The 12,242-nt window shown below is 55.8% G+C and overlaps 1 protein-coding gene across 7 annotated transcripts in view; it reads right to left on the bottom strand.

Moving 5' to 3' along the window:
- The window catches only part of ZBTB7A (zinc finger and BTB domain containing 7A), a 36,744-nt gene that overhangs the window by 10,867 nt on the left and 13,635 nt on the right, over positions 1-12,242 (bottom strand). For 3 of the 7 annotated variants that reach the window (XM_044998425.1, XM_044998423.1, XM_044998427.1), the window contains exons 2-3: positions 4,587-4,679; positions 2,911-4,115 (exon numbers count right to left, since the gene is read on the bottom strand). In XM_044998425.1, the coding sequence (XP_044854360.1) occupies positions 2,911-4,100 (1,190 nt within the window). In that variant the 5' untranslated portion in view covers positions 4,101-4,115; positions 4,587-4,679. Of the gene's footprint in view, positions 1-1,756; positions 2,139-2,910; positions 4,116-4,586; positions 4,680-12,242 lie in introns of those variants that run through there. The other 4 variants (XM_044998428.1, XM_044998426.1, XM_044998424.1 and 1 more) reach the window with 2 other exon arrangements.

The following is a 12,242-nucleotide window of genomic DNA, read 5'->3' as shown; positions in this document are numbered from 1 at the left end:
GTTCTCCGAGAGGCGGGGGTAGGGCACTGCGCTGGCATTCGGGGGACTAGGGTTGTATCCACAGTTCTGCTGCTGACCCCCGTTCTGTCCGCCCTGCCTCTTTAAACTGTAAGCTCTTAAGGACTCTCTCTCACCCTGTGTATATAGAGGGGCAGGGATAGCTCAGTGGTTTGAGCATTGGCCTGCTAAACCCAGGGTTGTGAGTTCAATCCTTGAGGGGGCCACTTAGGGATCTGGGGCAAAATCAGTACTTGGTCCTGCTAGTGAAGGCAGGGGGCTGGACTCGATGACCTTTCAAGGTCCCTTCCAGCTCTAGGAGATTGGTATATCTCCAATTATTACCCTTATTACCTAGGGCCCAGCATACCCGGATCCCTGATCTGTTAGCAGCTGTCACAGTACGGCCAATTTGTTATTAATTATTACTGTTAGCACAGCTAAGGCCCTTTATTTTTAACAGATGAGCTTTAGCCTGCCCCAGTCTCTTTAACGAAGGGAGTGGCGGGGCGGAGCGCGCGGGAAGCTGTAGGAGACAGGCACAGGAAAGCACACGGTGACTCAGCACCCAGAGGGGTTCATGGGAAATCCAGGCTGCAGCCCTGGAGGTGGCATCACTGAGGAGGTCAAAGGGAAGGCAGCAGAACCCAGCTGCTCTGCTCACCTTCATTGGAAAGGATCAGAACTACAGTAAAAAGCAAGAGACACAAATGTTCCTGGCCTGGCTGGACCAACGCCCAGCCGTCAGGACCTCACACTGAGCAATGAAACATCTGATAGACCGACAGGCACAAGTCAGATGAGCAGAGCAGGAGGGGAGCGGGACACCAGTCAGGATTTCTTAGCATTTCTGAGGTCAACAAACTGCAGTCGTAAACAGGGGGTGGAACAGCAGGTCTTCCTGGGACAGCTGTGACATTGGGGCTGCAATTAAAGGGCATCCTTGCTAACGAAGGGGCAGAGAGGACATGGCGGGAGACAGCCCAGGCTATAGATGTCCTGTTTTCTGGGGTTTCTGGGGCCACATACGGGCTTCCTGGATTTCAGTCTGGAAACTCGGCCGTAGCGTATTAGGCACCAGCCTTGTTTATAAATGCAGGCTGGGCTCAGGGCAGCATGTGTGTGTGTGTGTGACAGCCACACAGCAGGAGAGAGAGATCAAAAAGCGATGAGGCTGCACTGCCTCATCATCAAATCTTTCTCCAAACTCACACCAGCAAGGCAGGCACTGGGCTCCCACCAATCTCAACCCCCCCGCACACTCTGTAGCTAGCAGGCAGGCAGGATCTAGCAACAGACAGTGGCCGTCTGCATTTCAACCTGGACATGCTCAGAAGACGGACACATCCTCCGGCTTCTCAACAGCACCTCTGAGAAGGAGGTGGGTTGGCTCACGGGTGTGTGAGCGCACACTCGCGTGTACACGTACTGCATGCACACACACCCCTATGCATACCACAGACGCGTTGCTTTCCATGACTCTGCGCTCTCCCTGCTGGCAGATTCACCGGCAGGGGCAGGAGGCGTCTCTCGCCCGCCGGTCAGGGCTAATGCCTGGCCCACTCCAGGGCTAGATCTGGCCCAGTGGGTTACAGGAGTGGCACAGCTGGCCCCCCTAGCTGCATGCCACAGCTAACAAATGCGGGGCCCTCTCCCCGCTGCATGGCCGGGCGGGTCGCTGCGCCACATCTGCTCACACTCCAGCAGGTGCAGCTCCCTTCGCTTTCAGAGGGACTCAGGGCGGCTCAGCACCTACTCCTCAGGCTCCCACTCAAAGGAAATCAAGGAGAACTGGGTGTGATGTGTCCTCTCCCCTCGGCCGCTTTCCGCTCTCACCCATGAGGCTGCTGCTCCACCTTACCCAGTCACTTCTGATTTACACCAGCAGGGGGCAGATCAGAATCAGGCCCATGAGCTCAGCGTTTTCTTGGCTCGATCCTCCTCCTCCCCCACCCCAAGGCTCCACACGGGACTCGAACCCCGTTGGTGCTCCTGAGTCCAGGACTATTTGCGTAAGCAGAAAGCAGGCTGAGCGGGCGAGGCTGTTTGGCTTCTTTGTCAGGCAGCCCACGCAGTCGCTTGGCACAGCGCGGAAAGGTCTGGGCGGAACCCCGGCCTCACGCCGCAATCAGACGTGAAGACTGCGAAGAGGAGGCCTCTTTGTAACACGTGGACTAAAGTGAACCAGAGGAACTCGAACAATATCCCCTTTCTTCGGCACACCCGTGGCAGAGGGAAGCCCAGGCAGACCCGGATTAGGAATGGGGCTGAAACAACCCATGCCCCTAGGGGGCCACAAAAAGTTGATTTTTTTTAAATGGGAGGAGGGAAGGAGGGAGAGAGACAGTCCCGATCCCTTCCTCGGATCCAGCATCACCAGGTGGCTGCAGCGGCAGCTCTGCTCAGGGCACTTTGCAGTTACCAGGCTCTGGATGTTTCAGTCTTTAGAAGGGGCCATTTCTCAAGGGTCATCTACATTAAACAGCCCCCACTGGCCAAAGAAATCTACTCCCCCAAGGATGGATATGATATGGGGTGGGAGACTCTGCTAGGGAATCCAAGCTCCTCCAGATGCCCAACCCCCACTGGCCCCCTTTGCAAATCCCAGGCATGGCCAAGATTTATCAGGGACTATAGAGATTCGGGGCATTTGACACCGTGGAAGGGCCCCCAGTTTCCAGAAGGGTGGCTAGCTCGATGGCTAGCTCAGCACTTTCTAAGTCAGGGTTTCTCAAACCGGGCACCCAAAAAAAAAATCACTCGTCACTTGCCCATCGAAAAGGAAATGACTCACTGCAGGCAGCGGGGGATTGTGCAAGGCTGAGCCGTCCCACGCCCACCCGTGCCCGTAGGCAGCGAGCCGGCTTGTGCAATACCCCTCTGCCGCCCTCGCCGCCCCCCTCTGCCCCTCACCTGGTGAATCGGACTTTGCAGATGTTGCATTCATAGGGTTTCTCGCCCGTGTGGGTGCGGATGTGGCGGGGCAGCTTGCCAGCCCCTTGGATCACCTTGTCACAGATGGGGCACTTCTGGAATGCTTTCGCCCTGATCTTCTTCTCCACCTTCTGGGACCAGGACGGATACACGTCGCTCTCGTGAGAGCTGCTGAAGTATTTCAAGTAATAATCCATCACCCCGTCGTCGTCCTTCTGGTCGTCCTCACCCAGCTGCTGCCTTCCCACGGAACTGATCATCTGCTGAAGCAGGGCACTGGCGGCCAGACCGTCCACCTCTCTAGCCTCAGCCTCCTCAGCCTCCGCTCCCCCAGCAACAAAGCTGGGAGAGTTGCTGGCTTCCTGCTGGTCCAGGTGACCTCCTGGAGCTGCCTCCTCTTCTCCTTGTGCCGTCAGGCTGTGTCCACTGTAATGTCCATTCTGGGAAGATGGGAATAAGGCTCCCGGGGCCTCCTCTTCCTCTCTTTCCAGCCACATGGCATGGTTGCTGTCAGGGTCACCGTCGTTCACCTTTGGTCTTTCGTTTGGGGGGGCTTGTGAGTAGAAGTCCATGCCGTTACAATCCGGCTCCTCCTCGTCCTCTTGCCCTTGGAAGTTCAGTCTCTGAAGGTCTCTCAAGTCTTGGTTGGTCCATGGAAAGTTGCCTTGGTGGCCGTTGATGGGGTTGCTCTGGAAGAACTCCAGGTACTCTTTTGCTCTGAGATGGTTCCTTTGATCAATTTGATCTACTAAATCCATCTGGTCATTTTTGGCCAGAATCTTCCTGTCTAGGAGATCCGTGCAAACCTCCGTTACCGCCGGGATCTCCAGCAGTTTGGCGGCGTTGAGGATCTCGTTGACGTTCGAAGTGCTGACGGTCAGGGTCGCGGTGTAAGCGAAATCGAGCAGCGCCGACAGGGCGTCCACGCTCACAAAGTCTATCTCGTATACGTTTTGCTGGTCCACCACTAACCCTGAGGTGAAGAGCTTCTTGAAGTATTGGCTACATGCCGCCAGGACAGAGCGGTGGGTGGGGAACTCCTGACCGTCCACCAAGATGACCACGTCACACAGCAGCCCGTTGTTCCTCTGCTCGTTCAGGCTGCTCAGGATGTCGCTGCTGTGATCGGGGAACGGGATCCCGATGGGGCCGTCCACGCCACCAGCCATTTTGGACACCAAGGGCTGGGAAGAGACGAGGAAAAAAAAATAATAAAAAAGCAGGATCAGTTCTAGAGCCTTTCATTGCTAAAAGGTGTTTGGACTGTCAAAAGCATCTCCCACCCCGGGTCTTTATTGTCTGTTGCCCCATGTAAAGGCCAATCTATGTGCCAGACACACATGCCGCCTTCATACTAGAGACCCGATGCACCCACCCCGACCCCCAGGTCCTCTTTGCACTGAACATTTCTACGGTCCCAGACTCGGTTGGTCCCCTGCTACGTGGCTCTAGGGCTGAGAAGCAATTGGAAAAAGAGAGAGAGAGAAACTCATGGCACAATCCACAAAGGACTGGCTGGGGAAGGGGCGGGACAGCTTCAGCAGGTCTCAGGGCACACGCACCAACACGTCCCACCCTGTGGGAGGGGCACGGGCAGCGGGGGCACTGAAGAGCACTGGCCTGTAGGGACGGGGAAATACCGAAACTTTCCCAACCTGCTGCCAGAGCCCCCGCCGCAGGATGACGAGCCCAGGTCAGAGACCGGAGGACAGCGGGGATTTAAATGCTTGTGGAATTAGGAGGGTTCCCTGTGGGAGAAGAGAGACAGGCCTTGCGCTCGATGGACATGAAGGGGATTCATTATTGAGGCTGCTGGACACAGACAGACCCTGTTGTTCTCTGGTCCCCCCCCCCGGCTCCCCACCCTGTCCCCCCGGAGCTGTGGAAGCAGCTGAAGTTTATGCAGCAGAAGCGAGGGCGCCGGCCCGCCGCAACCCGGCTGAAATGAGTGCGGTGACCTAGCCCAGCTCCTGTAGTAGCCACAAGAGCAGCTGGCAAGGAGAGCAGAGAGGCCACGGACCCGATGGGTAGGGGAAGCTGAATCCCTCTTGCCCCTATGAATCGTCCCTGCGTGGAGTGTCTCTCTCTGCCCCAGCTGGGGACTCATGAGGGCACCGTGATGGCTGGATTTACCCTGCCCCGCGCCAGGGCTGCCCAGAGGATTCCGGGGGCCCGGGGTCTTCGGCGGCGGGGGGCCCTTCCGTTCCGGGATCTGCCGCCGAAGTGCCCCGAAGACCCGCGGCGGGAGCCCCCCGCCGCTGAATTACCGCCGAAGCGGGACCCGCCGCTGAAGTGCAGCCCGGTCTTCGGTGGTAATTCGGCGGGGGGGGGGGGGTCCCCGCCGCGGGTCTTCGGGGCACTTCGGCGGCGGGTCCCGGAACGGAAGGGCCCCCAGCCGCCGAAGACCGGGCTGCGCTTCAGCGGCGGGTCCCGCTTCCCCCCAACCCTGGCCCCAGCCTCTTAGCCCCGGCTCCCTCCTCGCCTGGAGTCTCAGCGCCTCACCGGAACAGCCGCAGCGTGTGGCTGGCGGGGCCTGAGCTCCGTCCCGCTCAGAGCTGCGTGGGGAGGGGGCAGGGCTGGGAGCTCCACGCCGAGCGGAGGGAGCTGAGCTCAGCCCAGAGCTCCCAGCCCCACACCCTCCCCACGCGGCTCGGAGCGGGGCGGGGCTCAGGGGCCCCGGCGGAGACTCAGCGCTTGATGCGCTGAGGCTCCAGGAGAGGGGCGGAGGTGGGAGCCTCCGCTGTTCTCTTGGGGGCCCCTGCGGAGCCCGGGGCTCGGGGCAAATTGCCCCCTTTGCCCCCCCCCCCCGGGCGGCCCTGCCCCGCTCTGGGAGGCAGGCAGGCAGCAGCCCGGCTGACAGGTAGGGGCGTGAGGCCGAGCATGGATTAACGGACTTCCCGAGGCCACGCAGGAAGCCGTCGGCAGAACCAGGAAATGAACCCAAGCCTCCCACGTCCCCAGCCCGGTGCGGGACCCACTGGGCCACCCGTCCTATCCCAGGGGGCCACCGTGCAGTGAGCAGCGACCCCCGTTCCTAGAGCTGCGTTGCCAAGGGAGTGCCACTCGTAGTGCCCCACCTCTCTGTTCCTTCTCCGCCCACATGCACTGAAGGGAAGCAGGGTGCCTCAGTGGAGCACTTTCCACCACCCCCCCCCACACACACACACAACCCTCCAACACACAGACACACACACACACACGCTGCCTGTGCTCCTGATATGCCAGCTGGACACCCCAGCAGCCTTTCCACCGGCTTGGCAGCCTGAGTGGAGGGACCGGGAGTTGGCTGGGATCTCCACCCATCTTAGCTCACACAGGACCCTATAAAAACCTCGGGCTGTACCTGTGCCACCCCATCCCCCTTCCCCGACGAGTCCCGCTCTGTCAGTTCACCAGCTGCACTCCCAGGCATGGAAGGAAAGAGCCTTGCGACAAACGTTCAGGAAGCGCCGGCAGCACGCTGGGCTCTGCACAAAGGCCTGGTGCGCCAGCCTCACACGCGTTACTCTCCAAGCGAAATGCCTCTTTCTAACATTATTAGTGAGCCCTAGCAGGCTAGCTAGACAAAGCGGCTCTGCTTAACTTCCTATTGCGACTATTCAGACCCTTTCTGCTTTCTCAAGTGATCTGCCAGCCAGGGGTACGGCAGCGTTTGGGTCTGGTGGTTAAGGCATTAGGCTGGGAATCAGGAGATCCACGGTCGATTCCAACCTCCGCCACAGAGTCCCTGGGCAACCTTGAGCAAGTCACTTCATCTCCCTGGGCCTCAGTTTGCCATCTGTAAAATAGGGATAGGAATAAATTCCTCTCTCCCGCCCTTGCCTGTTAAGACCGAAAGGCCTTTGAGGCAAGAGTCGGCTCTCGCTAAGTATGTACAGTGTCTGCCACAATAGCGCTCCTCTCAGTTGGGGTCTCTAGGTGCTATAATAATACAAACAATCATAATTAAGGCTGAGATTTAGTCACGGGTCTTTTTGGTAAAAGTCATGATCAGGACACAGGCGATAAATGAAAATTCACGGCCCGTAACCGGTCCATGACTTTTATAAACAATACCCCTGACTAAATCTCTACTTCTGGGGCCCTGCTGCCCCGGGGGTCCTGCTCCAGTCTTGGGGGTTGATTGCCCTCCGGCTGCTGCTCCCAGGGACTGCTCTCCGGATGGCCTCCGGGCACCCCTGGGGCTGCTGCTCCAGCCATCCTGGGACTGCTGCTGCTCGGGCGATCCCCAGGGCACCCCTAGGACTGCTGCTCAGGTGGCTCCCCGGAACCAGCCACACCGGCCGCTGTTCCGGAAGTCCCTGGAGCCAGCTGCCCAGGGCCGCGTGAGCAGCAGCTGGTGTGGCTGGCCCCGGGACCGCTGCTCAGGCACTCCCCAGGAGCCACCGGCCCCAGATCGTTCCAGCAGCAGCCAATGTGGCTGGTTGTGGGGCACCCGAGCAGGGGGAAACTAAGGCTCAGAGAAGGGACGTGACCTGTGCAACGTGAAATAATGAATCAGTGGCAGAGTCAGGCACAGAACTAACTACACAGGGAAGCAATTGATAGCGCTATGTTACACTGGTGGTAGGCAGGAACCCGGTCACAATACCTAAGGTTGCAAAACAGTCTTCGTTACAGACAAGCACACGCCTACTTTTCATAACTTTCCCAGCAGCGCTTTCAAGTTGAAACTTTCCATGAGTGATCTCAGCCCAAGAGGAGGGGATTTTGCTACACTTTCCCCTGTTTAAAAAAATCTTGTTACCTTTTTTCTCATTCCAATAGCTCAAAGAACAGCTCAAACCTCACCCTGAGGTTCTGAGTAACACCCACTTGGGTCAGTCAGGGACAAAATAAAGTTGGTCCTGGATGGAAGTTTTTGGCGCTTGAGAGCGCTCGCCGCAGATGTTCACTAAGGGCTCAATCCTAATGAAACATATCGATCTGAACAGCAGCAAGGCAGGAACCGGCTTTAAAATCCCAGAGTTGCACGGTGCAAGTGCACCCATCCAAGGGAGTAATTGGGAGTCCCTCCATTCACTCTGATGGGAGCTGCTGGAGCAGGCCCTTAAGCACATCCATTAGCGGGTAGCCACTAACACGGATCAGCTGGGCTGTGGTGTCTCACGGCATGTAAAAATGCAGATGCTTTACAGGGTTTGAAATATTCCTGGCCTGGAAGGAACCGACACCAGCTGCAAGGGATGAAATATGGTTGCATGCGTTAAAACTAAGCACAAAAGTGTATCTAGATTCTGGGCTCATGGGTTTTTGAGATGAAGTGCAGTGATAAGGGAGGAGGAAAGATGGTTTAGTGGTTAAAGCCCTGGATGGGGACACAGGAGATGTAGGTTCAATGCCTAGCTCTGCCACAGACTCCTTGGTTGACCCTGGGCAAATCACTTCATTGCTCTGTGCCTCATCTCCACCCTCATCTGTAAAACGGGGGTAAATAATTCCTTCGCTTCCTAACAGGTGGCTGTGCAAGGGTATGTTTATTAGCAATGGTAAGGTGTTTGAATACGATAGAGTACCTAAATAGATGGAATTGGCCTAATTTACAATCATGCAACCCCGCTGACTGACGGTGGGGCCACAAATGGGTGACTATGGGCAGAATTCTGTGTTTGAAAAGAGGAAGTGCCAAACGTGCAAGACAGACTGCTATCCCGCTGAGCGAGTGTGTTTTGGCCTGGTCCTCAAAATAAAATTTAGAGATTTCCCCAGATTGGATGCTGGAGGGAGGTTTTTTCCTCTCCTTTTAGAGAGAAATTTGAGCTGGGCAAAGCATTTAGCAGCTTTGGGCGATTACCTTTCGGCCGGCCAGCCTGCAGCACCCACACAGCTGGGGTTTGTCATGCCAGCCATAGCCGGGTGCAAGGCAACCATCCAAGCAAGGGTTAATCCCACACTACTTGGGAGCCGGGACAATCGACAGCGGAGTGTGGGAATGGTGGCTGGGTCATGAGACTTCACAACTTATTCGAGTTGGACAAAATGCCTTTTGTGTTGAGCTGTGGTTCAAAGCTGCAGCAGCTGAGAATGTGAAGGAGTTTAAAAAACATATACACTCCCCCCCCCCCCCCCCCCCCCCCCAGCAAGCATCCTCAGTTATCCTTGAATGAACAGCTTCTCTCTCACAGCAGCATTCGGCCAACAGCACAAAGGGTTTTTACCTTGCATACCCCTTGCTAAGTTCTCCTGAACAGCTGGCAGAAAGCACACACGCGGTTCCCTTATTCAGGGACTCTGAACGGCAAGGTTATTAAAGCATGCAGAGGGTTAGTAATGGGATAGGGAGACGTGCACCTTTACAGATTGCCAAGCAGCCCATGTCAGTAGCCATGGCGCAACGGGGGTTTCAGTGACTTGTATGAAACGAGTTTGATGGGTCTCAGTGCGGTGCCTAATGGACAGGTGTGCTGGGGGCTTTCAGGCTAGGCACAACGGCCACCTTAAGGACTGAATGAGCCACAGGGCAGCAACTGACCTCAATCTCCCATGCAGTTTTTTTCTCCAACTGAATACAACATTCTATGCTCACTAGATTGCATTGCTATGTGCTGTCATAAAGATGCTACATTGCACCCCAGAGGTGGCTGCATTTCAGAGGTTCCAAAATTATATCCATGTGCATAATTTGTAGCACCTGTATCAAGGTACAGCGTCAACTTTAAATACAGTCAATTGAAAAAGAGCCATACAAGGGAAATTAACTGAAACCTGGTCTACACTAAAAAAAAAAAAAAAAATGTACTGACATAGCAGTTAGGGGGGTGGTCTGGGGTGGTTGTTTTCTTTAAATCAACATAGCTATGCCAGTAAAAGCCTTAATGCAGACAGTTATATTGGTATAACTGTGTTTATGTCGGTACAGTTTATGCTGTTTAACCCAAACCAGCATTAGCTATACTGGTATAAGCATTTTTATACCAACCTAACTGCCTCCACACTGAAGGTTTTTGCCGGGATAGCTGTACCAGCCGAACTGTTCTTAACGTAGACAGGCCGGGATGCTGCTGGGGAACTAGTGAACGTGACAATACACAAAGGGATACGGAATGTAGGAAGTGGAAGAGAAAAGGACAGTTACCGGTTCCGTCACTGGCGTTCTTCGAGATGTGTCGCTCAGGTGTATTTCACAGTAGGTGTGCGTGCTTGCCACGTGCACCGTGTGCCAGAAGTTTTTCCCTTAGCAGTACCCGGGAGGGGCGGGGGGCACCACTGCGACCCCTGGAGTAGCGCCTCTATATCGCGCTACAAGGGGAGCCACGGGCTCCCCCCACCCTCAGTTCCTTCTTGCCAGAAAACTCCGACAGAGGGGAAGGAGGGCGGGATGTGGAATACACCTGAGCAACACATCTCGAAGAACTCCAGTTACGGAAAGGTAACTGTCCTTTCTTCTTTGAGTGATTGCTCATGTGTATTGGTGACACCAAGCTATATCTGATGGAGGTGGGCAGGAGTTTAAGGGTTTCCGGGATGGAGTACCGCCCTACCAAACACGGCGTCTTCCCATGCTTGGGAGATGATCGCATACTGCGAGGAAAAGGTGTGGACAGAGGACCACGTGGCAGCCCTACATATGTCCTGGATAGGGACGTGGGTTACATAGGCGGACGACGAGGCTTGCGCTCTCGTGGAATGCGCCTTTATGATAGGCGGCGGGGGAACCTCTGCCAAGTGGTGACAGGTGCGTATGCACGAGGTGATCCAGCGGGAAAGGCACTGGGTGGAAACTGGTTGCCCCCTCATGCGCTCTGCCGACGCAACAAATACTTGCGAGGATTTCCTGAACAGCCTGGTTCGGTCCAGGTAAAAAGGCCAGCGCTCTACGTACGTCTAGCGTGTGTAGACAGCGTTCCTTGTTGGAGGAACACGGCCTAGGTCAGAGTACTGGTAGGAAAATGTCCCGATCCATACGGAAGGGGGAGACCGCCTTCGGGAGAAACGCGGGGTGTGGGCAAAGCTGGACTTTATCCCTGTGGAAGGCCGTATACGGGGGTTCCAAGGCCAAGGGCCTAAGCGCCGAGACACGACGGGCTGAGGTGATAGCCACCAAGAATGCCACTTTCCATAACAGGTGGCAGCATGAACACATGGACAACGATTCAAAGGGAGGACCCGTTAGGTGGGATAGCACTAGATTGAGATCCCAATGCGGGACCGAGGCCCTGGCGTACGGGAATTCACGACCTAGGCCCTTTAAAAAGCAGGGTGTCATCTGATGGGGAAAAAAACGAGTGACCTTGCACTGGAGGATGAAAGGCTGAAATGGCTGCTAAATGTACCCTGACGGAGGCAGAAGATAGTCCTTAGGTCCTAAGGGACAGGAGGTAATCGAGAATGAGCTGGAGGGATGCAGATGACGGGGAGGCACCCCGCTCCCCCACCTAGAGAACCTAGACCATTTGGCAAGATACGTCCGTCGCATGGACGGCTTTCTGCTCGCCAGCAGAATTCGTCTGACATCCTCCGAACACCTTCCCTCCTCCTCATTTAACCATGGAGCAACCATGCTGTCAGGTGAAGTGCGGCCAGGTTGGGGTGGAGAAGGCATCCCCTCTCCTGGGAGAGGAGATCCGGGCGGAGCGGGAGCCTCTGTGGGGGGGCCGCTAGAAGTTGTAGGAGGGTCCCGTACCAATGTTGGCAGGCCCAATCCGGGGCTATGAGGATAACCCTCGACCTGTCTGCCTTTACTTTTTGCAGGACCTTGCCTATCAGTGTCCGGGGCCAACACAGATTCCATTAGCAAGTCCCGGAGCCGGATATCCCTCTCTTGTTTAGTTCGAGGCTTGAACGATCTACAGATTTTACAGCGGTCTGTAACGTGGGTCTCGCCCAAGCAGCGGAGACACTGAGTGTGCAGGTCGCTTCTTGGCATAGAACTGTGACAAAAGTCGCACGACTTGAAGCCTGGGGCATGGGGCATGCCCCGCACCAGGCAACAATTAAAGAAGTTATCCAACTACTGGAGAAGACGAGTAACTACTAAGGCTAATTGGAGAGCTACAGCAAAGCTGGAGCACAAATGTTCCGACTACCTTCACTGGCGGCAAGAAGGAACTGAGGGTGGGAGGAGTGCACAGCTCCCCTTATAGTGCGATATAGAGGCACCACTCCAGGGGTCGCAGCGGTGCTCCCGCCTACGGGTACTGCTAAGGGAAAAGCTTCCGGCACCAGTGCACATGGCGAGCATGCACACCTACTATGGAATACACATGAGCAATCACTCGAAGAAGAATACATCTCTTCCTATTTCAATAATCTGAGCCATTACTTGTAACAGCAGGGAAGTTATTCTCCACACAGAAAGGCAATTTTAACTC

Source organism: Mauremys mutica, chromosome 24, assembly GCF_020497125.1.
Source record: "Mauremys mutica isolate MM-2020 ecotype Southern chromosome 24, ASM2049712v1, whole genome shotgun sequence".
NCBI classification, from domain to species: Eukaryota; Metazoa; Chordata; order Testudines; family Geoemydidae; genus Mauremys; species Mauremys mutica.
This window is presented reverse-complemented; position numbering and strand designations above follow the sequence as displayed.